The following is a 27,059-nucleotide window of genomic DNA, read 5'->3' as shown; positions in this document are numbered from 1 at the left end:
AACATGCACCTCGGATAGACTTCCTCCTGCTAAAAAAGGGGCAATGGGGTAGAATCAGCATTTGTTTATTTAATTATTTATTGCATTTGTTAACCGGGGAAGTCCACTGGGCCTGAATAGAGCCCATTTTCAGTGGAGGCCGGGGGAAAAAAGCTCTGCAAAGATACATACAATTAGAGTAAAATCACTTGAATAGAAAAACGAGATTGTTACAGTACAGTTACATTGCATGAGACTGGTAAATAGAAGCAATGGTGTATGAAAAAATACAGTCATTGACATATAAAATTGTAATCATTGACATATAAAAATAATATGGTACAATTATGTTGCCTGACTTTGTGTAATAGAAGCAACAGTGATAGATTAAAGAAAAAAATAATTCATTGACATGTGCAAGTAGAGAGAGACATAATTTCTGAGAAGATGTTTATGAATGCTATTTACATTGAGGTATAGGGTGAATTCAAGTACACAAGAAAGTAATAAACTCCAGGTATGTAGCTGTGAAGAGATTAAGCACAGAGTGAAAGATAGAGGTTGATTATAAGGGGGTAGGATAGGCCCGATGAAAGTGACAGGTTGAAGGATGGAAAAGATGAGATAGTTAGAGATGTAGCACTTGGAGGTTAAGTCAGGAGTTGTGGTCATGTGTTTGCCCTTCCATCTTGCAGCCTGGAAATAATAAGATGTCCAAGCCTCCTCCTTACCATCATGTCAGATTGCAAAATCATCCCCAGTAAAATAGTCTGCCCACAGCTTAAACCACTTGTTGCCACAATCATCTGCAAGCAGTGGTCAAAGAAGGCTCTAAGGTTTACAGAGACCAGGCTGAAGACCTGGAAGTTGACTAGAGAGAAAGCACAACAGTTCAATGAATTGCTCAGGGCTCTAGCACCTCATGAAGAGGAGGAAATAGGTGGAGTTGAAGAAGAATGACAACGCCTCAAAACAGCATGTGTGAGGATTACAGAACAGAGGCTGGGCTAGGTATGGAAATGAGGTACATAAGGACAGCTAGTGGTGGAATGCTGAAGTCCAGAAAGTCATCAAAAGAAAGTAGGAGTGCAGGAAAAAGTTTAAGATGGAAAAGCTGCACCAGGCTGGAAAGGAATAGTGGCTGGCTAAGAAATCAGTTGCAATAGCAAGGAAGAAAGCATCAGAAGCACTCTACCAGCTTCTGGAAAGTGACTCCATGGATGGCACAAAGAAATTCTATCAGAATGCAAGGCAAATATAGAAATATAAAGGTGATAGACACCCTTCATAAGGCATGCCAGCAGCAACCTGTTCACCAGTCCACAGGACATCAATGGCAGATGGAAGGAGCACTTCCAGCAGCTTCTGATTGAAGAAAATCCCATAGAAGCTATACTGCCCCAAATACAACTTACAGTGAAAGAAGAGGAGGAGCCCACCATAGAAGAGGAAAGAACAGCACTAAAAAAATGAAGTCAGGGAAAGCAGCAGGCTCAGATGAGGTCACAGCAGATATGATAAAGATGCAAAGTGAGATGGGGAAGAAATAGCTTCTGAGTGTACTCATAGCAGTATGGAGAGAAAGGCTTATCCCATTTGACTGAAGAACAATCATACTAGTTTCAGTGTTCAAGAACAAAAGGGACATTTGCAACTGTGGGCAGTATAGAGCTAACAAACTCTTATGTTGCATGAAAGTTTTGGAAAGGGTGATTGATAAATAGATTAGTGTAAAGTAAGATGAGAGCTGAGCAGTTCAGATTCAGATCAGGATGCAGCACAACTAATCCAAATGTTTGCAGTGAGACAGATAGTTGAGAAGAAGCTAGAGATGACAAATGAGTCAAACTGGACATTCCTAGACTTGGAGAAAACATATGACAAGGTCCCATGAAAGCTAATTTGGGCAGTATTGCGGTGCTTTGAAGTCCTAGAAACATTGGTGGAATTAGTGCTGGCTATGTACAAAAACCCAATGACTCAAGTACGAATAATGTTCGGTCTCACAAATTGTTTCCCAGTGGAAGTGGGAGTGGGTGTGCACCAGAGTTCAACTCTGAGCCCACTGCTGTTCATACTGGTGTTCATACTGGTGATAGACTACATTAGCAAATAGGTTGGAGGGGACAGATGAACAAAGTTGCTGTATGCAGATGATGTGTCATTACAGGCAAACTTGGAGCAAGAATTTAAAGGATAGGGGAATGGAATGCAAAACTGAAGGCACATGCGACGAAATTGCACAGAGATGAGGCAGTTTTAATGGCAACAAATGGTGGAGTTCAGAAAAAGCTGAGAACTGAAATAGAAGGGAAAATAGTGGAGCAGGTGAATAGCTTCAGGTATCTGAGAGGGGTGGTAATGGAGAAGAGAAATCTGTATGAGGCAGTCAAATCTAGAATCAGAGGAGCTGCAGCCTACTGGCAGAGACAGTGTGAGGTGTAGTATATAACAGAAGAATGCCAAAATTTGAAAAGTAAAGTGTACAAAACAGTGGTGCAGCCAGTACTACTGTATGGTACAGAAAACTGGGCAGTAAAGGCAAGGCAGTTGAGGAAGCTAGAGGTGATGAAGTGCCTGAGAAGGGGGGTGGTAGGATGTACACTGGGGACAGACAAAGAAATGAGGGCATAAGAACAGAAGCCAAAGTGTAGTGCCAGTTGCAGGAAAGCAGAAGGCAATCTGATGAAGATTTGGGAGAGACAGAAAGAAGGCAAGGGCATCCAGTAAAGAGGTAAAAGGATTGTGTGAGAGAAGACCTGTGGCAGTCAGGCATGAGTGTTGAGGAAGGCATGAGAGTGGCACTGTATAGAGAGAAATGGCAACATTTGACATAACAGACCAATGTCATTTAGAAAATGGGGAAAAAGGGAGTTGATGATGATTTCCTGAGATGAGACTGAGTGGGAGAAGGGTGTAAAGTTAGAAATGAATTTATATGCCCGTAAGTTTGCTGTATCTTCTGGCTCTCTGCAGGTGGCACCATTAGCAATGAGATCTGCACACAATTGTATATTGCCTTTGAGGTTACAGACATAGCTAAAGAATGCTTTTTGGTTTTCCATGGCTTTAGAGGCCAAATTTACCTCAAATTTGGCTTTGGCAGAATTTATTTGTCCTGTGATTAGTATGATGAATGTGCTTTTATCCTGCTGTGTGCTTCTGCTAATGTTTGCCTTGATTTATCCAAACCTCTCTGAGCTAGTCGTTCTGTCAGGACTGACTCCAAAAGTTTTCAGATTATCTACTGTTCAGTATGCTAAAATACTGATGGTGCTTTAAAGTTTAATCATGCAGTTTTATTTATTTTTATTTATTTAACATTTGTTTACCGGAAAAGTCCGACTGGGACACAGCCCATTTTCAGCCGAGGCCTGGGAAGAAATGCCCCAGATGTATGCCTTTGGAATGTGGCAGGAAAGTGGAGCACCCAGAGGAAACCCATGCAAACTCAGGGAGGACGTTGGGCAGCACAGTGGTACTGCAGTTAGCACTGTTGCCTCACAGCAAGAGGCTCGCCGGTTCGATTCTCAGCTGGGTTGCTTTCTGTGTGGAGTCTACAGATACTATGACTGATGTTATGTTATCTAGCAAATAATATGTATCACCAAATGTGTTTTGTTTGTTTTTCATTGTATTACTTAAGGTGCCATTAGCAGATGGAGTGAAAGATGATGCAAAACCTGTCAAAGTTAATGGTAGAGACAGTTCCTTTACAGCGTCTAGCACTGGTGAAGATCAGGGAAGTGTTTCCAGCAATGGAGACAAGTCGGCTTCATTGTCTACTAAACAGATGGCACTTATTGTTGCAGATGTGGATAAGTTAAAGGAACAGGTAAGTAATCTTTACAGCTACATTTTAACACATGAATGTTAAACATGCAGATTAATTGCTTGTTGCTTAAACTGTTCTGCATAAAAATGTTATCTTCAAAAGCTCATTGTGAAAGGCCAATGCTTTTTCTTTCTTCCATATAGCTTAAGTAGTAACTACACACAAAAACTAAAAAAAATGTTTTTTTATCATAGGTTGATTGTTTTTGCAATATCAGTGTCTCTAAATAACCCTAATGTTCTAATGTGTTAAATTTTAATATGGCTTGATAGGGGCTGCCATGTTATATGATTTCATTTACAGTCCCTGAAGTAATTTTATGGGGACACAGCATGCACTGGGGTGGAAAGAACGTTTGCTATGGAGCTCACTCTCCAGGAACTTGGAGTGAATCTGCTTTGATTTCCTACCTTTTTTTTTTTGGAAAAAGTCTTTGTTGCACTAATATCATTTGATTTTCTTTTTGTTAGTGGCAATCTGTTGTACAGCACATTGTTACATTTGAATGTTATACTTCATGTACTTCGAGTAGTTTCTAGCCTATTGAGCTGGTCATCTGAACGTGACCGGGCACTTGTATAAAGATCACATGCAGCACTTGGCATCATCAACCTCCTTTTTCCCATTTTTCTTCATGGAGTTAGAATGTGATGTCCACTGGTGCCACTTCTTTCAGTTCAAGTGCCTCCCTTCTCCTTCAGTTTATGCGTACATGTTGCAGGTGTCCTCTTGTGTGATCAATCCATCTCTTTGCAAGATGTCCTCATTTCCTTCCGTCTTCCCCAAATTTTCTTCGCCAACTCATCTTCTGCTTTCCAGCACATAGGCTTGAACCCCCGTAACCTATTCTGTCTGATGTTTGCAATTGTAGCTACTTTACTTTGTGCTTTGATTTCATAATTTCATCTTTCTCACAGTTTGCTTCCTAACACCCATCTCATGCACTTCATCCTCATCACCTCTTGCTTCCACAACTACTCAGCCTTCACTACCCACATTTCTGTACCATACAGAAGTACTCGTCACACAACTGCTTTAAGCACCTTACCTTTCAACGTCTTGGCAGAGGAGGGTAGGGTAGAATTGTCCTTGAAAGTGTAGAGATGGAACAAAAGCTTTGAAGCTTCTGATAGTCAGTAGTTGAACAGTAAGGGTAAAAAAAGGTTGGGAGATTTGGAAGAGCTTTAGCTGTAGGACAGGATAGCATACCTACATAAATAAAGTGAAGTGGACGTACAGTTCAGGAGAGTAGAATAATAGGCAGAAGGTAGATCATAAGTGAGATAGTAAAGCATGGGGGATGTGAAGAAGAAAATCAGTTGTCAGATTTACGTCATGTGCTTGTAAAACAAGTAGATTGAGAGGGATGATGAGCAGTGTAAATAATTTCTAAATAATAGAACTGCTGAGTTATTACTTAATGACATGAGAAGCATTTAGAGAAGAAATGCATGAAAGTAAATTTGATGATGGTAGAATGGCAAGCTTTACTATATTTCAAAATTAGGTGTAATGTGTTACTGGAAAAAGCAGACTAGAGGAAATATTAATATGTGTCCTTCCCTATCACTGTTGCAGTATTCTTTACTAAAGAGATTTCCTGACAGGGGTAGATTGAAATCTTGCCAGTATACCAGAGCCTTAGGTTGTTTTAAGGACATTATATATCTCACATATGCTCCCCTCTCCTGCTGTAGGGCATAAAGGTGACATACGGACATACATACCTCAGAATCTTTTTGCCACCAAGTCCGAACCCTATCTTCAATCATCTGTCTGAACGCTCCTTTATCTGTTGGTTACCAAGCCGTTTTCAGATAAGTGCCCCATTTTTCTTCTTATCGTGCCAGAACCATTTACAGGTTGCATGTGTCCATTAGAGACATAGGTGCCAAACTAGGGATGAATTTCCTGTTCTCCAGCTAATTGTCCAAGTTGCATTTGAATTGGGTTAGGGAGGAACTCTGCTTCACATGGATGGGGAGCCTGTTCCAGAGATGGGATAGTCTCTGGGATGTATACCTGTCTCTCCAGTAGGTAAATATCACAGGCAAGGTTTAAGTCTTTAGAATTGGTAATTCTACTGCTGTTTATTTTGTGGATATGCAGGAGGTCCATCAGAGAGGGCTCTGACAATGCCCTGTATGCCAGGCGTAGATATCCCCTCAGCAGCCTGTAGAAGTCAGAATACAGGGATAGGGCCTTGAGGCAGTCTGCATAGGACATTTTACTTACACCCTTTATTCTTTTAGTGAGGAACCTCTGTGGACATTCCAGTTGTTGAATATGCTTGGTTAGGCACATACCCAAGGAGGCATTGTACTCCGTGATAGGTCTGATGAATGCCTAATACAGTGGAACAATGCCTTCCTTGGACCTAGACGCCATACCTTTGTTTATAAGTTGTGCAACATAGAATTATTTCCTCAGTACTGTAGACACATGATGGTCAAAGGATAGATTACTGTGTGTGTCCCTAAGTGTCTGACTGTTAGGTCAACTCTAAGGGGTGTGTTGTCAATATGATAGTTACCAGAGGTGGATGGCTTCCCAAAAGATACTATTATGCATTTCTTGGCATTTAGTTGTAACCCATGGCTCTGAGTTGTTTGTCAGTGTCAGCCCTTCCTGGAAAACATTTGTGTCTGTGTGGGATTCAATAATCGCTCCTAATTTGCAGTCATCTGCAATTTAGTCTGCCTGAGGCCATTGACATTGGCCTTGACTTTAGAGAAGTAAATGCTAAAAAGGAGCAGTCTGATCCATGAGGGACTCCATTTGTGACTGGCCTCTTTGTAGAGGTGGACTCCGAATTCTAACTTTCTGGGCCCTATGAGCCAGTTGGCTGTCCAACAGGTTACATATGGGTTTGTATGTATCCTTTTTGCATTTGTCAACAATTCCTGAGTGGGGTATTGTTTCAAATACCTTGGCCAGGTCAAGATAAGGCAGTATGAGCCATTGTACCCTCATCTTTTGCTTTGGTGACCATCTCAAAGAAGTCCACTAGGTTGAGTAGGCATGACCTGCCATTGACAAAACCAAATTGGGTTGGGTCCAGTGTCTGGAGGTTTACTGTATTATTATTGATCATTTCCATGATAATTCTTTGCATGACTTTGCATATAAGACTAGGGAGACTTATGGATGTTCTATATGTTTCACTGTTGCAGTCATCGCTTTTGGGTTATCCCTGCCAGGGTAGCCCTCGGCTGGCCCGAATACCAGAGGCTTAGTATTTCTGTGTTGGTTGCTGTCGCTTCAGGACTGACGTCAGGTCATCAGTAGTATAAAGTAAGGCAAGCCAACACCATTACATTAATCTTTCTTGCCGTGGAGCCTGAAGCAGAAGCAGTTTGCATGAGTGCTGGTCGGTCACTACCTGAGTTTCATTTGCTAAACTGAAGTTGAAGTCTTCTGAAAGCTAAGTACCCCATTGGGGATCCTTTTTTTCTTGCACTAACAGATGTCAGAAAAAGTTAATAATTGTCTTGCTTGTGGAAAGCAAATACCACACCAAGACTTTCATTCTTACTGCATCATTTGTTTAGGCCCAGACCACGACGTCCCCCGTTGTCGCTTCTGTGCTTTGTTCAGTGCCAGAACTATTGGTTGTCGGGCCCTTATTGCAGCTAGATATTTTCGTTTACAGGCCTCAAATTCTGATATGGCTTTGGTAAGCCATCCGACAGCAGATCTTCTGAAAAAATGTAAAGATAAAGACAAAGACAGACCACACAGGTCCAAACCTGCCAACAACGCTTCTGTTAAGCTAGTCATCAGTTCTCTGGTCCTCAGTGGGATGCTTTCACAGCCCCTGATGCCCATTTCTATGGATTTGCAGGCCACTACCGAGACCCTTTTGGAGTCCAGTATGCTGCAAAACTCTTCTTCGACTAAGGATCCTGCGGTCGTCTCTACCTTGGATGGGTCCAGAGCTGCTGAGCAGGCACTGGCTTCCGAGGAAGTCCTTCGCACTACCGATTCTCGACACAAACTGACGTCTTCTTTCGCGACTACCGTTCTTTTGAAAACGACCGAGTTTCTTAGGTCCAGGGTACGAACCACACCCAAGAAACCGACGACCCAATCTCGGGCACCTGCTTCCTTGCTTCAGTCTCAAATGCTTAAAATGGTGGAAGACCTTATCATGCTGATCAGGGGAAGCCAAGCGACCCCCTCCAAAAGGAAAAGCGATCTGTCCCCTGTAGTTTTGTCTGAACAAGAGTCAGATGACTCTGTTGCTTCTGAATATGAAGACATGCAACCCCTCTCTACTTATGAGGATTCTGATGCAGAGGATTCCATCCCTTCAGCCTCTCCCCCAGAGGATTTTTCCTTTGAGGAAACCCTTCATACCTTAAGGGAGCATTTCCAATGGGAGAGGCAAGACTACCCTCAGTCTAAAAAGAGACTCCGGGAATTCTTAGATGTTCCACAGCACAGACTCTTCGACATCCCCCAGTCCTGGATGTTGTAGAGGATGTTTTCCTGAAATCCAGCTTGACTCCTGACACCCTCCCTACTGCACCCAGAAAGCCAGACAGGTACTATAGAGTCCCTGACTCACACAAATGTCTTTCTTAAAAAATCCTACTGCTGACCCTGAGGTAATTTCTCAAGGGCCTAAAGGGATTAAAGCAACCTCTGCTAAGAATCCCACCCCCTCAGATAGGGATTCCTGAGCACTAGACAGATGGGGTAAAAAAGTATTCACCTCAGCTACTCTTGCTATCAGGGCACTAAATTGTCAGTTACATATGCCAAAACTTCAGCAACATACCCTAGAACTCCTCAAACAAAAAATGTCTTCCTTTCCTGCTTGTGCAGAATCTAAAGAGTTGCAAGAGTTAATGCATTCTGCAAGTCAAGTAACTAAACACACCTTGCACTGTGGTTTTGATGCCCTAGAAGCTTCTTGCAAGGCAGCAGTCTCTGGATCTGTCATTAGAAGACATGCATGGCTTAAGGAACAGCCCCTGCCAGACCATGTGAAATCTAAATTGTTGGATGCCCCCTTACACAAAGACAACTTATTTGCCACTAAAGCAGAAGAGGTCTTAAAAAAGATGGAAGAAAAAGCAAAATCTATGCAGACATTTAAGGATTTCTTACAGGTCCGGACACTCAGATTCAGCAGGCATTATCCCACCAAGCACTGGTCCTTTCCTGCTTCCACTAAGCCAGTCCAGCCCAGACCCTGGGGAACCAGACCCCCCAGACAGCAGCCACAGGGAATGCAGAGATCTAAGCAGTGGACTACCTCTACTTCAAAACCAGGGAGTTCTAAGCCACCTCCTTATGGTAAGATCTCACAATGACTCACTTCCCCCACCCCCCCTCCCTCTGTCCACCTTCATTTACCCCAGGAGGAAAACTCTTCTTTCACGCAAGCACCTGGGCCACCATTACCAACGACCACTGGATTCTCAGCATAATGTCTCAGGGATACAAATTTTCCTTCCACACCCTTCCAACCTCAAAAGGGTTCCCAGATCTACCTCCAAACAGTGGCAGAGGCTCAAAAGCAAATCTTTTCCCTGCTTTCTAAGAGGGCAGTAGAGCACATTTCCTGCAGAACAGATAGGCCAAGGTTTTTACTCCAGACTATTTCTGGTACGCAGAAAAGGGGGCACCTGGTACCCCATCCTCGATCTATCTATTCTAAACACCTTCCTGGTGATACCAAAATTCAAAATGCTCACCCTCCAGCAGGTGCTACCCATACTCTCCAAGGACACTTGGCTAGCCACCCTAGATCTAAGAGAGGCCTACCTCCACATTCTTATCAGGGAATCATGCAGGAAATATCTCCGTTTCAGGGCAGGATCTCAAGACTTTCAGTTCTCTGCACCTCCCTTTGGTTTATCTACTTGCTCCCACAGTTTTCACAAAATGTCTGGCTCCGGCCATTGCCTTTTGCAGACAAAAGAATATCCAGATTTACCCATAATTAGATGACTGCCTTATTCAGACAGACAGCCAGGGAAAAGCTGCTCAAGCACCTGGCCTTTGTAAACACCCTACTAACCTCCCTAGGGTACACAATCAATGAAAAGAAATCCAAACAGGTGCCCATCCAAAGGATTATCTTCCTGGGGACATGCCTGGACACAGCATCCCAGATGGCATTCCTTATACCAGAAAAACAAAATTTCCTGACAGCCTAATTCTCTCAACTAGCCACCAGACCCCAGTTATCTGCAAGCTGTGGGGTTCATGGTATCTTGCATACTACTCATTCCATATGCCAGACTGCATATGAGGAAACTTCAGTGGTACCTAAAAAGCCTTTGGTGTCAACACTCTCAAGACCTGGAGACTCTTATACCTATAATTCCTTGCCTCAGAAAAGATTTTCTTTGTTGGGCAACAGCATGCTCCCACAACAAGGGACTACCTTTCTCACCACCCCCTGCCTCCCAGACCCTCACCACAGATGCATCAGACTGTGCTTAGGGTGCACACCTGGACGGCAGGTGCATACAGGGCCAATGGAGCCCACAGCAAATCCCTCTGCACATCAACCAGAAAGCGATGGTGGCTGTCCAGCATGCCTTGATAGCTTTCAAGCCCCTTCTCTCCCCAGGGGCTCTCCTGATCAAAACAGACAACACCACTGTGATGTGGTATATCACCAAGCAGGGAGGGACTCACTCCTACGCTCTATGCAGGCTGGCCATGACCCTTTGGTGCACAGCCTTTGCCATGCAGCTGCACCTGTTAGCACAATTCCTACCAGGTTCTCTCAAGTCTCTGGCAGACCAATTAAACAGAAGTCATTTGGACCCACACGAGTGGCAGCTGAACAGAACATTCACCCTAATAACTTAGAAATGGGGCACCCCGAAGGTCGACCTCTTTGTCTCCCACACCAAACGTCAGCTCACCAAATTCTGCACCAGGGAGCATCAAGATGACTTGAAAAGTGGATGCTCTGTCCTTCCCCTGCGTCAATCTATCGGTCTATGCCTTTCCTCAACTACCTCTCATCCCCGGGGTGCTGCTGAAAATAAAGGAGGAAAAACCAAGGACAATTCTTATAGCTCCAGACTGGCCTTGCCAGCAATGGTACCCCTTGCTGCACAGCCTGTTCTCACTGCCACCTTGGCATCTTCCTCAGATTCCAAACCTCTTGACCCAGAGGGAAGGGGAATTCATGCATCCCCAATTGCAGACGCTCAGTTTGGCAGCTTGGCTTATTCCCTAACCCCGGATCAATCTGCCAACCTCAGTAAACAGGTTCTAGATGTTATACATGAAGCCAAACGCTCTAGCACTAGAAAGTCTTATGCTGACAAATGGAAAAGATTCTGCACCTGGATCCAGGCTAAGCGAGCCAATACGGCACAGCCCTCCCTGCCTCTCAATCTGGATTACTTAGTTGACCTACTACACAGTTGCTTCTCTTTCACCTCTATAAAAATGCATGCCTCTGCTATCTCTGCTCATTTCCCCACTGAGCAGCCCCTTTTCCTCATACCCTTTGGTCAAACAGTTCCTAAGAGGGGATAGCAACTTGAGGCCACCCAGAAGAGCACCAACCCCAGCTTGGGACCTTAGCTTTATGTTGGAAAAGCTCTCCCTGCCCCCTTTCAAACCAGCATCTTCTGCAGAGCTAAAATTTCTCTCCTGGAAGACAGCTTTTCTTCTGGCCATCACTTCAGCCAAAAGAGTCCCTGAGTTGCAAGCACTCATGGCTGTGGAACCCTTCATCATCTTCCATGCTAACAGTGTATCCCTCAGAACTAACCCATTTTACATGCCCAAGGTGGTGTCCAGTGTGGCTCTAAACCAATCCATTCATTTGCCCACCTATTTTCCTAATCCCCTGAACAAGGGGGAAAGGATTCTGCGCTCTCTAGATTTCCACGGGCAGCTCAGATTCTATCTAGACAGAACTAAATCCTTCAGAAAGTCTGATCAATTGCTGGTTAGCTTTGCTACAAGGGCAGAAGGCAAAGCCATCTCCAAACAAACCATTTCTAAATGGATAGCACACTGCATCCATTTCTGCTACAAACAACATGGAAAGCCTCCCCCCAAGGGGGTCAGGACTCACTCCACCAGAGCAGCCTCCACCTCTGCAGCTATCCTCAGAGGAGTCCCCACCAGGGACATCCTGGAGGCTGCCACCTGGACATCTGTTCACACTTTTACCAAACATTACCACCTGCCTCCCTTCTCCAAATCCAGGGCAGGGATTGCCTCTGCAGTCTTGCAGGGCATCCTAGCCAGCCCCTAGTTTCATTGAATGCCTCCACCCATTTCCTCAGCTTTGGGAATCAACCCAAATGTGATGACTGCAACAGTGAAACATGAAGAACATGAGCATCTACGTTTATGGTAGGTGTACTAAGTGCATTCACTGTTGCAGTCCTGGTTTCCCTCCCTCCATCTCCCTTTCTTTCCTTTCCTTACAAGGGACATATTGGAGTTTACTTTTTGCTGGTGGGGTTCTTCCACCAGAACCTGGCTCCTACTTGGGGGCTCCTGACATGTTAGGGCAAGAAAAACTGATGTAATGACGTTGGCTGCCTTTATACTACTAATGACCTGAAGTCAGTCCTGAAGTGACAGCGACCGACGCAGAAATACTAAGCCTCTGGTATTCGGGCTGGCCGACGGCTACCCTGGCAGGGATAACTCAAATGTGATGACTGCAACAGTGAATACACTCGAACATCTACATTTATGGTAAGTGTACACAACTGTACTTTCTGTAGTTTACACCTTTGTGCAGAGGGATGACTGTTGCTGTTCTCCATTCATGAGGCACGAAGCCTGTTTGAAGGCTACAGTTAAATAATTCCATAAGGCCTGATAGATCATGTTTCATACTACTTAGAAGGCATTCTAGGATATTGTCTGAGCCCATTGATGCAGTGTTCTTGGCCTTAGAGAGAGCATTAAGGACCTGTTCCCTAGGGATAGCAGGGGAAGTTGTATTTGATGGTATTTCCTGAGGGAAGGTTGACTGGGAGAGAGGGATAAAGTTGGAGCCACTATATCTTCTGGCTCAAGTGGACACCTAACTGTCTACCCTATGATCCACTTCCAGTGTGGCTTTGCATCTACTTTCTAATGCAGCAAATGGTATAGCTAGAACAGCAGGTACCGGCACTACCATGCATTGACATGCCTGGATGAACCTCTGCAATTTTGCAGAAAGCTTCAAGGCACCCTTTATTAATGCCCCATTCAATGGCCCCACCCTTTTTGTTCCAAAAGTTAAAGAAACACTTGCTAGGAGTGAGCAGAACGCAAATCCCTGTCTGTCATGGGAATCGGTTTCTCCTCCCCACAGACAACCTGTTCTAGGAACCAAAGGGTTGGTAAGATTTGGTTCAGAAAATCACAGTGTTATTGCTGTGACACTCCTGGAGACCGACCCCCCCCCCCCCGTAGGTTGAGGGGAAGATAACTCAAATGTACAGTTCCTCAGGGACAGAGGCAGACTGCATAATCAGGGTTTTTACAATTCCTTCATAAGAAAACTAAAGCAATAAGTGAGAAGTTCACTGAAAAAACAATCAGTAAAAACAAAATGAAAACTCCAGTTCCTTCATAAGAGAAACCCTATCAGTGTTCATGAAGGGTTACCCAGCTACCGCACTGTGGAGGCAGTTGCGGGGCACTTAATCTTGCACCCACAAGCCTGGCAAAACATTACATCAGATTCCTTATTGCTAAGGATATTTTATACCCTCCAAAAATGTGTTAGTTTCCAGATGTTCCACTCAGTCAATTAGAATCTACAGCAACAGAGGTTTCAAAGTTGCTAGAAAAAAGTCATCCAACAGGTCCTCCCTGGACCATTAGGATCTGGAGTTTATTCCGGGTTCTTTTTAGTCCCAAAGAAGACAGGGGACCTTAGGCCAATTTTTGACTTCAGCGATCTCACTAAGTTTGTAAAAGAAGACAAAGTTCCGGATGGGCCATGGTATCGTCCATATTACTTTTGTTGAGGAAGGATGATTGGATGTGCTGCATATTTCTCCATGCTGCTTACTGTCATATAAAGATACATAAACAAGCAGAGAGATTTCTCCTTTTCCACCTGGGAGCCAGTCATTTTCAGTTTAGTGCATTGCCCTTTGGTCTCACCACAGCTCAAAAGGCTGTTCACAAAGACTATGGCAGTGGTAGCAGCTCACCTCTGACTGAAAGGGATCCGGGTCTTTCTGTATCTAGATGGTTGGCCCCTAACAGCTACGTCCAGGGAACTGCTGGTTCAACAACAGACACTACTTCTCCATCTTACATATCTAGTAGGCATCACAGTAAATCAGTCAAAACGCCAACTGTCTCCCACGCAACAAATAGAGTTTATAGGATGTCATATCAACACAGTTCTTCAAATTGCCATGTTTCCAGATGCGAGAGTACTGTGTATATGAACTGTGGCCTTTCGGGTAGTTCAGCATCTCCTTCCATAAGAAACGTTGATTCTTCATCTGTTACGGTTGATGGCCTCTACCATTGCATTAGCTCCACTGGCGAGGTACTGCATGAGAGTGTTGCACTGGACTCTCTTAGTCCAATGATCACAGAGTCTGCACCCCCTCTTTGTCAAAATTTGCTTCACACAGTTTGCAGGGATCATATCAAATGGTGAATAACTTCCATCAATAGCGGAAGAGAGGCATTTTTGTCCACCAGTTCCCTAGCCACAGTGATCACGGGCACCTCTTCTGGGGTGGGTGGGCATTTCGAGGTGAAGATGGTTCATGGTACTTGGTCACTTCTAGAGGCCAACTTTCACATCAGTATCTTGGAAATGAGTGGTCCTCCTAGCATTGCAGGCTTTTCGGGACTACTTACTTGGGGTGTGATATCCATCCATAGGGACAACATGTCAGTGGTATGGTACATCAGTAATGAAGGAGGAACACTTTTATACCCACTTTGGTGGGAGGCTGTGAGAGTATGGCAATGGGCAAAGTCTTCACAATGCTTTCTAACAGCAATACACATACTGGGGATGTCAAATGTAGCGTAGTTAAGTTGAGCAGGGCAGTCCTATTGCTTCATGAGTAGTCTCTCAACCAGACAGTGGCAATGAAAAATTTCAGCCTCAAGGGCCAACTGTGCTGCAACCTCTTTGGCTCATACCTGAATAACAAGTGCAGAAATTACTTTGTCCTAATCCCTCCACAGGGACCACCAACAAGGGATGCTGTAGTCCACAACTGGCCCACGAGTCTCCTCTATGCTTTTTGACAGAATTCATTCAGAAAGCCACAAGGTGCAAGACCAGAGGTTCCTTTCTGTCCTTGACAGATTTGGTTCCCTTTCCTTTGGCCTCATTTTATACACCTGCCTTGGATGTTGGATCACAGCCCAGATATTCTGAGTCACCCATCTGGGTTGCCTGTACCAGATCTACAAGCACTAAAGTTTGACCACACGGTTGCACCATTTCTGCTAGGCTTGTGGTGGTTCATATTATTATTTCTTCACAAATTCACAAAAACAGTCAACAAAAGAGATTTATCAAAGCAGGTGGAAAGGATTTTCTATTTTGGCTTCTTCAAGTGGATTGGATCCATTTTTCGGTCCTGTCCTATTGATTTGGAATTTCTATCTGAACATTTTTAGAAAGAGTCTGTTTTTTCTACTATCAAAGTGCAAATGGTTGCCATTTCAAATTTTCAAATATGACATAATGACTCCTTTATTGCCTCTCTAAAGTTTCTAGCACCTTTTTCAAGGGAGCATTCTTGCTAAGACCCCCCCCCCCAATTAGAAATTCATTTCCCCAATGAGATGTCACTGTCATATTTCAAGCCTTAACCCAAAACCCTTTGAACTGGCAGCCTCAGCTGATGTCAAGTATCTCTCTTGGAGGAACATTTTTCTGGTTGCAATTACATCCACTAGATGGATTTCAGAATAATGAGCATTATCTTGCAAACTACCGTATCTAATTTTCCATGAAGACAGAGAAACATTGGGAACAAATTCATCCTTCCTACCAAAGGTGACATCCAAAGTAAATTTGTGTCAATCTATTGATTTGCCAGGTCTATATTATGTTATTGAATATTTACATGTTCGAACGTCATATGGTCGACACCATATGATCGAACATGTAAATGTTCGAACGTTTCAACGGAGATCTCCGTACAGTGCGAAAATGGAAGTTTTCCATTCTCTGCACTGTAGTGCAATCTCGGAGTTGGTATATTTAAAGAGCAGGGGGCTGGGGGTCCTACTTAACTTTTCAGGTAGGTTTTTTTTTTTTTTTGATTTTCGAATATTTAAGAGTTGAACATATGGTGTCGACCATATGGTCTTCGAACTTTTAACTGTTCGATAATCTAATACAGACCCGATTTGCCAGTGTTTTTCGCAGGTTCTGTAAAAAAGGGGAAGATTTGCTGCACGTAATAGATGTTCAGACAGCTTAGATTCTGTTCACTCCAGTCCAGGGCTATAAGAAATTCAGATCAACTATTTGTATCCTTCTCTAAAGCAAACCTAGAAAAATATATCAAAAGTCAAAATTTCCAAATGACTGCCTGTCTAAATCGGTTTTGTTTATAATAGCTGGGGTTCACCCCTACATATGAAACCAAAAGCCCATTCTACAACAGCAATAGATACCTCTACAGTATTCTTAGAGAGTTACTATTGATGACATTTGTGCAATAGCACCACGGTCCACAGTTCACACTTGTGTCATCATCATCAGCCCCTTCTTTGCCATTTTCTACATGGGGTTGGGGTATTGTGTTAACTATCACCATCTCATAGGTTCATAGGAGGTTCACCATCTCATAGTTTCATAGGAGGTTAATAGGCTGGTAGACCTTGAGCCTTTGCAAACCTAGCCTTGTTAATCCCAAGTGTCCCCATTTGCTCTTTTTGAGTAGTTCACAGAACGAATTTATGAGCAGAGCAAGTCTGATCAACACTGGCTACCCCTGTCCATGGGGGACATGGGTGCCACCCCAGTGGCAAATTTGCAGTCTCTCATCCCATTATCTATGTTTTGTTTGAATAGGGTCAGTGAGGAGCTCTGTTTTACATGAATAGGAAGTCTATTCCAGAGAAGCAACAGTCTCTGGGAGATGTATCTGTCTCTCCAGCATGTTCTGGTGATGTCACAAGCTAGGTTGAGATCCCTAGAGTGAGTGACTCTCATGCTATTTGACTTGTGGTTGTGCAGCATTTCAATTAGTGCAGGGTTGGAGATTGCTCTATAGGCCAGGCACAAGTTGCTTCTCAGCAACCTGTAAGATATAGAGTAAAGTGACAGGGCTTTCAGTCTGTCCACATAGGTCATGGTTTAGAGTCCCTGTATTTTCTTAGTGGGAAATCTCTGAAGTCTCTCCAGCTGCTGCATGTGTCTGGTGAGGTACATGCAAAAGGGTGCAGTATACTCTATTAGTGGTCTGATGAGGGTAGAGTACAGTGGAGTTATAACATCTCTTGACCTGGATGTTCAGATTGCTATCAACCTGTGTTGCCAAGTCTCACACCACTGGTTGGAACTTATGGGGGGGTGCTGTCTATGTTGTAATTTGTAGGGAATTCTGTTTTTTCAAGAGTAATAATAATGTTTTTTTTTTTCATTTAGCTTTAGACCATGGCTTGTTGTCAGTCTTCATTTATTCTTGACTGTTAGGTTCTGGTTCCGATCCTCAGAACCGACGTAGCCATTATAACAAGCTCGCGCCAGCCAGAAACTCTCAGTTCAAGTCTAGCAATACTGCCTGTCTTCCTTTCCCCTCAGATCTAGTTTGCCATGTAGAAAATCGGACATATCAGCCGTGCTCTCAGCTAAGTGCTAAACTTTTCATCTGAAGTAGGAGATTCATTTGTCTGCAACCTGTGGGTTATGGATCCGATATCGGATCCGAACCGGCATGGTTTATCCAGCTATGGATCCGAGCTCCTAGCTCCTCCCCTCACCCATAATGCCCTGCTCTCCCTACATGACCTCAGATCTAGTTTGCCGCGCTGGTAACCAGTTGGATCATCTTGAGCTCTTCAGCTAAGTGTTTATAAAACTTAAAAAAAGTTTCAGATTACTTTTCTTTAGTTAAATCTGTGTGATTGTGTTAGGTTTCCTTTAGTTTTTTGATAGTTTTGGGTCTTAATTTTACCTTAAAATTTTATCTTTAATTCCCTCCCCTCGCTGGTTCGGAGTTTTTGTTTGAGTGTATTGTATTGGGGCCTTGTGTGCTTGCTAGTTTAGCACGAGTGTCTCGGCGCCGGTTCCGATCCACTCTTCGGATCCGAGGGGGAGCCGACTTTCAGATCCTTTGGTCGAGGCTGGCTCCCCTTCGGCTTTTGATGTAGTGGAGAGGGCTCTGTTGAGGGCTTCCGGACCCCCGGCACTTGCTTCGGCTCCGTCCCGCACTCCATCTGCACTGGGTCAGGCTTCCGCCATCCGGCCACTGGGACAGCCCGCTTCAATGCCCCAAGCTGTTCCATTGGAACAAGACACTGCTTGCGAGGGCTCCTCGGACAGCCCCCCCGAGGAAGCACCTCGCAAGCACACGTGTAAAAGGAGGCACATAGACTCCCCCGAGTCTTTAACTGAAGACACGGATTTGGAGGAAGGAAGGCTCCCCAAGATCACCCCCCCGAGGATGTCTCCTTTGGAGACATCATGGAAATGCTTCGCATAAGGGGTGGGTGGTCTGCCCCTAAGTCTTCCTCGGACGAATCCGTGTTCTTGGAGGCATTCGAAGCGGGCCCGTCTACCTCTTGGGTGTCCCCTCCTGCCGACCCCCTGGTGGACCTTATTACCACCAGGGCGTGGAAGGAACCGGACACCGTGGAGCCAATCCCCAAAAGGCCAGACAGAATCCTTAGCCCCCCTGCAGACCGTGCCCACTGGAGTAAGGGACCTCCAGTAGATGCCATGTTGACGGCAGCAGCCACCAAGAGGGAACTCGCCCAGGAGAGTCCCTCAGTCCATCCTCCGAGCAAGGAGTCTTGGATGATGGACCACTTGGGGAAGCAAATGTTTAGTTCAGCGACCTTCTCGGTGAGGGCGCTCAACTATCTGGCGCATGTTATCAGGATGCAGCGCGATCTTATTAAAGAATACGCTGCATCCCCCCCAGAGTCCATGTCGGAGGAGGACAAACTTTTGCACTCCACCCGTATGGCCACTCTTCAGTCCGTGACGAATACCTCTATGTGGTTGCTGTCCCATGCTACAGAGGGAGCCGCTAGAGCTGCAGGAGTAGGCCTAGTCACTAGACGCCAGGCCTGGCTCCGCCATTGCGATTTCATGGAGCCCTTCAAGGCGTCTTTCGCAAACGCCCCCTTCGATGGTTCTGCCCTTTTTGACAAGACGGTTCGCAACACCTTGACCCAGACCGAGAAGGACGGGAAGACGCTGTCTGCCGTCGGAATCCGCTTCTCTGTGCCCCAGAGGTCCTACTCTAGGAACCAAAAGGGCCAGAAGAAGATGTGGTTCCGGACGTCGCAGCAATCCCAACCCGCTCCGGACAACCAGTCCTTCCGTGGCAGAGGAGGACAGGGAGGACGCCGCCCTAGGGGCAGAGGGGCTCCCAGGAATTTCGGGTCCAGAGAACCTTTCTCTGAACGGCCCGCGCAGCAGCCCTGAGGGGTTGCCCCACTGCTCCACTCCTAAGGCAGTCGGGGGACGTTTTTCGGAGTACCTAGCGGCATGGGAGTCCATAACATCAGACCGCTGGATCCTCCGCATTATATCCAGAGGATACAAGATCCCCTTTCATCACGTCCCAAAGCTAAAATCCCTCCCCAACGTTCCACCCGGTCAGTGGGAGGCCGCTTCAGCAGAAATTGGCCATCTGCTGAGGAAAAGAGCCATCCAGCCCGTCCCCCCAGACCAGATCGGATCAGGGTTCTACTCCAGGTTCTTTTTAGTGCCAAAAAAGACGGGGGACCTAAGACCAATTTTAGACCTGTCCCTATTAAACCTGGCAGTTCCCAAGGAGAAGTTCCGGATGGTCACTTTGCAATCCATCCTCCCCCTCCTGGGAGAGAATCACTGGATGTGCTCTATAGACCTCAAGGATGCGTACTACCACATACTGATGGACAGACGTTCCAGGAGGTTTCTTCGCTTCCGGCTGGGAATGAGTCACTACCAGTTCAGGGTCCTTCCCTTTGGTCTCACCACAGCCCCCAGGGTGTTCACCAAAGTATTAGCAGTGGTTGCGGCCCACCTGAGGCTTCAGGGGGTGCAGGTCTTTCCGTACCTGGATGACTGGCTTCTGACCGCCCCAACAAGGCATCTACTATCCTTGGCGCGAGACTCCTTTCTTCATCTAGCTCCCTGCCTGGGCATCATGATAAACGTAGCAAAATCCAACCTGGCCCCTACTCAGTTGATAGAATTTATAGGTGCCAGGTTAGACACAAGGGAGCTAAGAGCCTTTCTCACAGTCGACAGAGTTCTGAATCTGCGACTCCAGGTGCGGGCCATTCTCCACTCCAGCTCTGTTCTGGTGAAATTGGTCCTGAGGGCTCTAGGGTCCATGGCGGCAGCGATATCTCTTCTTCCACTCGCCAGGTTCAACATGCGGGTCCTTCAGTGGACACTTCAAGTTCAGTGGTCTTACCTTGCTCTCCCTCTGCATCATCCCATTGCGATCAGCAAGGCTTGCAAGCGGTCTCTCTTGTGGTGGCTCCATTCTCAGGATCTCCATGGAGGCCGCCCTTTTTGTGCTTTTCCCCCTCTCGCCACGGTGACCATGGACGCCTCCCGCCTCGGGTGGGGGGGGGGAATTTTGCAGGCTGGACGGTCCAAGGCACGTGGAACGACTCAGAGACCTCCCTGCATATCAATGTTCTAGAGATGAGAGCAGTGCTCTTGGCGTTGCGAGCACTTCAGGCCTTTCTTCCCCTGGGAACAATTGCGATTCAGTCAGACAACATGTCGGTGGTCTGGTACATCAACAAACAGGGGGGAACCAGGTCTTATCCTTTATGTCGAGAAGCCATGAGAGTGTGGGAATGGGCGATCTCCACCAACCGCTTTCTCATCGCAACGCATATTCCGGGTCGGTCCAACATCCTTGCGGACAAGCTCAGTCGCACCATTCTCTCCCTGTACGAGTGGTCTCTCAATGCTCAAGTAGCGAAACGTATCTTCGCACAGTGGGGAACTCCTTGCTGCGATCTCTTTGCGTCTCCCTTAAACACCAAGTGCGACAGTTTTTTCGCTCTAATCCCTCCTCCAGGGGATTCCCCGAGAGACGCTCTGGTGCATGCTTGGCCTCCCGGTCTTCTTTACGCTTACCCCCCTTTGCCTCTGATGCTCCAGGTTCTTCAGAAAGCCTCTTGGTTGGGGTGCAGAATGATCCTCATTGCCCCATTCTGGCCTCAACAGATCTGGTTCCCTTACCTAAGGTCTCACTCGGTGAATCCACCTTGGATTCTAGATCCCATTCCGGATCTGATATCACACCCATCGAACCTACCAACTCCAAATCTGGACAACCTGAAGCTAACTGCTTGGCTGCTCCAGTTCCACTCCTAATTAGGACTCCCGGTATCTCGTCCCCCGTTAAGGCCATCCTGGTAGCGGCTCATAAACCCTCTGCCAGAAAAGTTTACCGCAGTAAATGGAAACGATTCTCCATTTGGGCGGAGCGGCAGGGTCTAGATCCCTTCACGGTTCCCCTTCCTCTGGTGCTAGACTTCCTTACCACTCTTTTTAATGATGGTGCCAGTAGTTCCACGGTCAAAGTGCAGCTTGCGGCCATTTCTCACTATCATGTTGGTCATGACTCTGGACCGCTTATGTCCGCCAAATTATGTAAAATCTTCCTAAAAGGCACCTTTCTCCTTAGACCCCCTGTCAAGCAAGCGGTTCCACCATGGGATCTTTCCTTGGTTCTTCAGGCACTGACCGCTCCCCCCTTCGAGCCTGCGGCCACAGTAAATTCTTATCCCTCAAGACTGCTTTTTTAGTAGCCATTACTTCGGCCAAAAGAGTTTCGGAACTTCAAGCCTTATCCATGAAGCCGCCCTACTTGGTCTTCCATCCGGACCGCGTATACCTCAGGACCAATCCCTCCTTTCTTCCTAAGGTAGCTTCGGAAGCAAACATTAATCAATCCATCAACCTCCCTGTTTTCTTTCCTAAATATCAGAACAAGGGTGAATACAAGCTGCATTCCTTGGATGTTCACAGGCAGCTTCGTTTTTATCTTAACAGGACAGCTGGTCATAGGCAATCCGACCAATTGTTCATTTCCTTTGCCAAATTCAATCTGGGTAAGCCAATTTCCAAAGTCTCCTTGTCACGCTGGATTTCGCAGTGTATTCTTTTAGCTTACCAAGCTTCTGGGAGGCCCGCACCAGAGGGAGTCCATGCCCATTCGACCTGGTCAGTTTCTACCTCAGCGGCGTTTAAAGCTAGGATTCCTCTGGATGACATTTGTTCAGCAGCCACCTGGACATCATCTCATACCTTTATTTCTCATTACAAGCTGGATATCACATCTAGAGGTAGAGCATCCTTTGGCTCCGCGGTGCTCCGGAATATCCTTCCATGACGGCCGCCTAAGATTCAGGTAGCTGGGGACTCTGTCCCACAGGTTGCAGACAAATGAATCTCCTACTTCAGATTTAGAAGTTATGTACTTACCATAATGTTCCATCTGAGTAGGTGGATTCATTTGTCTGCAACCATCCCACCCTCCTATCCCCCTGGCCTTGTCAGTTTCCTGCATAGATTGTGTTACCCCTTTCTAGGGTATTTTGATACAGGGCAAACTCGATCTGAGGTCATGTAGGGAGAGCAGGGCATTATGGGTGAGGGGAGGAGCAAGGAGCTCGGATCCATAGCTGGATAAACCATGCCGGTTCGGATCCGATATCGGATCCATAACCCACAGGTTGCAGACAAATGAATCCACCTACTCAGATGGAACGTTATGGTAAGTATATAACTTCTAATTATATGTGTGTAAAACTATATTTTCTTGTTAATTCTCTAAATTGTCGCTTTTGCCTTGGTAGTTAGTACTTGTGTATTGCTGTAAGTGTTTGTATAACCTTTTTCTCTTACCTTGTCTAGTAAATTCTTCTTACCATTGTTGGTATAGGGCTTTCCCTTCCCTCTACCTCTGGGAATTCTTAGATACCATCGCTGGTATCCTTATTTTTCCTCTTTTCTTTCTATTACCCTCTTGGGGTATTTTTAAGTACCATTGTTGGTACATCTCTTAAAAAAAAAATCTGTATTCTGTACTCTTTCTTTTCCGTTAGTTTTGTGTGTGTGTGTGTGTGTGTGTGTGTGTGTGTGTGTGTGTGTGTGTGTGTGTGTGTGTGTGTGTGTGCATATCCTTTGGCTATTTGCTTTTTGCCTCTTGCTGTATTTTGAAACATGGCAGAAAAACAGAAAGGAACCACAGGGTTCAAGCAATGTGACAAATGTGGGAGAAAAATGTCCAACTTTGATGGGCGTCTTTCATGTGTGTAATGTTTAGGTGTGCCACATGGTAGAGATACAACCGCCATATGAACTGTGCAAGGGTTTCAGTGCTCGAACCCTTGCAGAGAGGCATAACAAATGTATCCTCAAGGGGCTGCTAAAATGCCCTTTTGATGAGGCTTTATCTGAGGTGGAGACATTTAAGTCTCCCAGAAAAAAATCCAAGAAAAGGAGCCACTCAGTTTCAGCATCTCCTCTGGTACACAAAGCTAAATCGACTAAGGCTCAGGTTTTGACTTATTCCTTGGAACCAAGATCTAAAATACCAAACTGCACTGACTTTTGTTCAGGCACTGATGTCTGTCACAACTACCATAGTGCCGACTGTTATTGAAGCTGCCAAAACTCCTACGTTTGCTGACCTTATCATTGGTACTGATGACCCTTTCAGCACCAACAATAGTCTCTCCAAGCATTTTGGTTACTTTCTGCCCTGCAAAGCAAATTATTGGTCAACTGAATACAGTGCAGAAGGCCAACTGCCAACATGGCTTTAGACCATTCCATAGCACTACTACTGCTCTTCTCTCCTTTACTGACTCTATAAACAAAAATCATAACAATAACTCCTTTTTCTCTGCACTATTCATAGACCTGTCAAAAGCCTTTGATATGGTTAATCATACTCTTCTTCTAGAGAAACTAAAGTACCTTTCTCTGGCTCCACTAGCATTACAATGGTTCAAATGTTATCTTCAAAACAGACAGCAAGCTGTACTCTGGGAAAACAATCTGTCTTCATTACTTCCTGTAAATACTGGAGGTCCCTCAAGGCTCTATCTTAGGTCTCCTACTTTTTTCCATATTTATTAATGACCTCCACATGAACATACCCCAAGCCTCCTGCATTCAATATGCAGATGACTCTACCTTAATCTGCACTGCTAAAAACATATCCTCCCTCCAGTCCCTCACCCAAACTGCTTTCCAAAATGTTGAAAACTGATTCATGCAACACCACCTTCTCCTCAATCCTAAAAAAACAAAACTACTGCTTTTTACTCCAACTTATAAGTCACCCACTCCAATCTTCACTATAACCTCTAACAATGCTACTAACATTGCACCAGAAACTACCACCCGCCTACTAGGTGTCACAATTCATAATCATCTTAACTACGACAACCATATTAACTCCACCATAAAGTCGGTGAACAAAAAACTTGGTACTCTCTATAGAATTAAACCCTTCCTTACCCCCTCAGCCAGAAAACTATTGCCCAAGCCCACCTGATTTACACCCTTTTCTATGCCTCTGCTATATTTACTAACCTATCTAAAAATAACATCTCCAAACTTTCTACCTGCTACAATAGTATAGCTAGATTCGTCACATCCTCTCCCTTTAAAACTCACCACTGCCTTAACCGTAAACAGCTAAGATGGCTAGAAATACAGAACCATTTACTCTATCAACAGTTACTGATCTCCCAAAAGATCCTATACCACCCCAGTGACACCCCCATCCTCACTAATCTGATTTCTCCATATAAAAATCTGGCTACACTACGTTCAGCAAATAAACTCCTTGTTGCCTCAGTTAAATCTAACAACAAAGCTGGTGATTCACTTTTCTCAAACACTATAGGAAAAAACTGGAGTCAGCTCCCTCCTGAACTATCTACCCTAGCATCCACCTCTCAATTCAAAAAACACATTAAAGAACATCTGAAAACTCAGTGGCTCTGTCCTTGTGCTAACCTTGACTGAAACTTTTATTTCCCTCCAGCTTATACCCTTCGCCTATCCCCCATCTTTTCCCTCCAGTTGTAGTTACTTCTCTCTTGCTTTCCTCTTAGTAATACAATTTAATTTAAGGACTTTACTCTTTCTACCCCATACCCTTTTTGTTTCTTATATACTTGCTTATTTATATTTAGTTTAAATTTTAACATAATGAGTATAGTCTTCATTTCTATATCTATATTTCCTTTTTTTGTTTATTTGACTTAGTTATACATTTTTTAAATGGTGTTATTGTTTTTGCTTGGAGCTTTTCTCCCCGGGCCTCTACTGAAAATGGACGTATATCCAGCTAGACTAGCCCGGTCAATAAATGAAAATAAAATAAATAATAAATAAATAAGAGTACACCCAGGACTAGATACTCCCCATCTACAGAGCCCTTCCTGGGTCAACAAGTAAGTCCATTTCTGGACAGGCCAGAATCACCCTCGGGGATGTACGTCCATTCTGCCAGGAGCCTTTCAGAGCTGGATGTAGTCAGATTGGTAAATCAGCTCTTGGCAACCAGAGGTCTTCCTGCTCCCCTAAGACCTCGCTCCCATCCAGAGCTGAAGGTTACTGTCCCAGGACACCCACTTATCTTCCTCCTTCAACCTGTCTGCAGGTCTTGGAGCCCACTACTTCATTCCTAGTGCCAGCTACTTCTGTACCAATGGTGGAACTCACCTTAGTTCTGGAACCGACTCTTTGGTCTACAGCCACTCATGGGACCGTGACTTGGCTGCCGGCTCTGGGGATCCTTGGATTGGCTCAGAATTTTTCCACTGCGCCATCTATGGTTCCTAGTGCCCTGGCGGTTACAAGTCCTCTCACGGCTCCTACTCTGGAGGGCGGCTCGTCAGAGCGGGGTGTGACCCCGGTTCTGAAGTTGTCTTTCTCTGTTCCAGGCTCCCATCCCTCTTCAAGCGGGCCTGCCTTCCAGATTATGGAGAGAGCCCTGGCCTCTGCAAGGTCATATTTGGCACCATCCCCATCAGAGTGTCACATTTATGTATCCTCTGGCTCACAGCTGACACAATCTGCTGCCTTGGGGCAGCAGGCACAAGAGCAGCAAGATAACGCATTGCAGGGTCCCACTTCGGAGTCCTCCTCAGACCTTCCCCCTGAAGAGCCCACCCCATAAGAGATTGTGCAAGAGGAAACACCTGGATTCTTCAGAAGAATCAGACACTGAGGCTACAGATTTTGATGAAGAGGAGGGGTCACCCCCTGAAGATGTCTCCTTCGGAGACATCCTGGAAATTCTAAAACAGAGGAATGATTGGAAATCCACAAACCTATCTTCCAAGGAATCTGTTTTCTTGCAGGTTTTTCATGCCTGGCCTTCTACTGCTTGGGTGACCCCACCTGTTGATGAACTGATCAAACTCATCGTGCAGCATGCGTGGAAGGCTCCTGATACTATAGAGCCAATTCCCCAGAGACCAGACAAAATTCTTTCAGCACCTGAGAATCAGCCCCACTGGTCGAAGGGTCTAGCAGTGAATGCCATGGTGGTGGCAGCTGCCAAAAAAAGGAACTCACCGAGGAGAGTTCAGCTCTCCATCCTCCAAATCGCAAGTCCCAGAGAATGGACAGATTTGGGAAGCAGGTCTTTGTTTCAATGACCTTCGCCATACGTCCTTGAATTTTTTGCCTCACTTCACACAACTCCAAAGAGATCTGATAACTGAGCTTTCAGAGACCTTAGCAGGTGCAGTGTCTGACGAGGTCCAGGATAAGGTTGCCTCCCAGCTTGCCACCCTAGAGTCTTATCTCCAACTCGTCCATATGGCTTATTGCATATACAGCCGAAGGGACGTCCAGGGCAGCGGGTACAGGCGTTGCTATTAGGTGTCATGCCTGGATGCGCTTTTGACTTTGCAGTCCCTTCAAGTCTTCCTTTATCAGTGCTCCTATTGATGCTACTTTGTTATTTGGCCCAAAAGTCAGAGAGACATTAGCCAGGTGTGCGAAGGACGGAAAGACCCCTTCTGCTGTGGGAGTGCATTTTTCCACTCCTCAATGACTTTCCAGGAATCAGAGGAGTGGAAAATGTGGTTC

The 27,059-nt window shown here is 45.4% G+C and overlaps 1 protein-coding gene across 1 annotated transcript in view; it reads left to right on the top strand.

Moving 5' to 3' along the window:
* COG2 (component of oligomeric golgi complex 2) overlaps positions 1–27,059 on the top strand; it is a 1,275,772-nt gene that overhangs the window by 817,611 nt on the left and 431,102 nt on the right. Inside the window, exon 13 of the mRNA XM_044076075.1 lies at positions 3,626–3,814. Coding sequence (XP_043932010.1) covers positions 3,626–3,814 — 189 coding nt within the window. The remainder of the gene's footprint in view (positions 1–3,625; positions 3,815–27,059) is intronic.

Source organism: Protopterus annectens, chromosome 1.part1 (assembly GCF_019279795.1).
Source record: "Protopterus annectens isolate FY-2018-M chromosome 1.part1, PAN1.0, whole genome shotgun sequence".
NCBI lineage: Eukaryota > Metazoa > Chordata > Ceratodontiformes > Protopteridae > Protopterus > Protopterus annectens.
The sequence above is the reverse complement of the archived record's forward strand: the minus strand, read 5'-3'. Positions and strand labels throughout refer to the sequence as shown.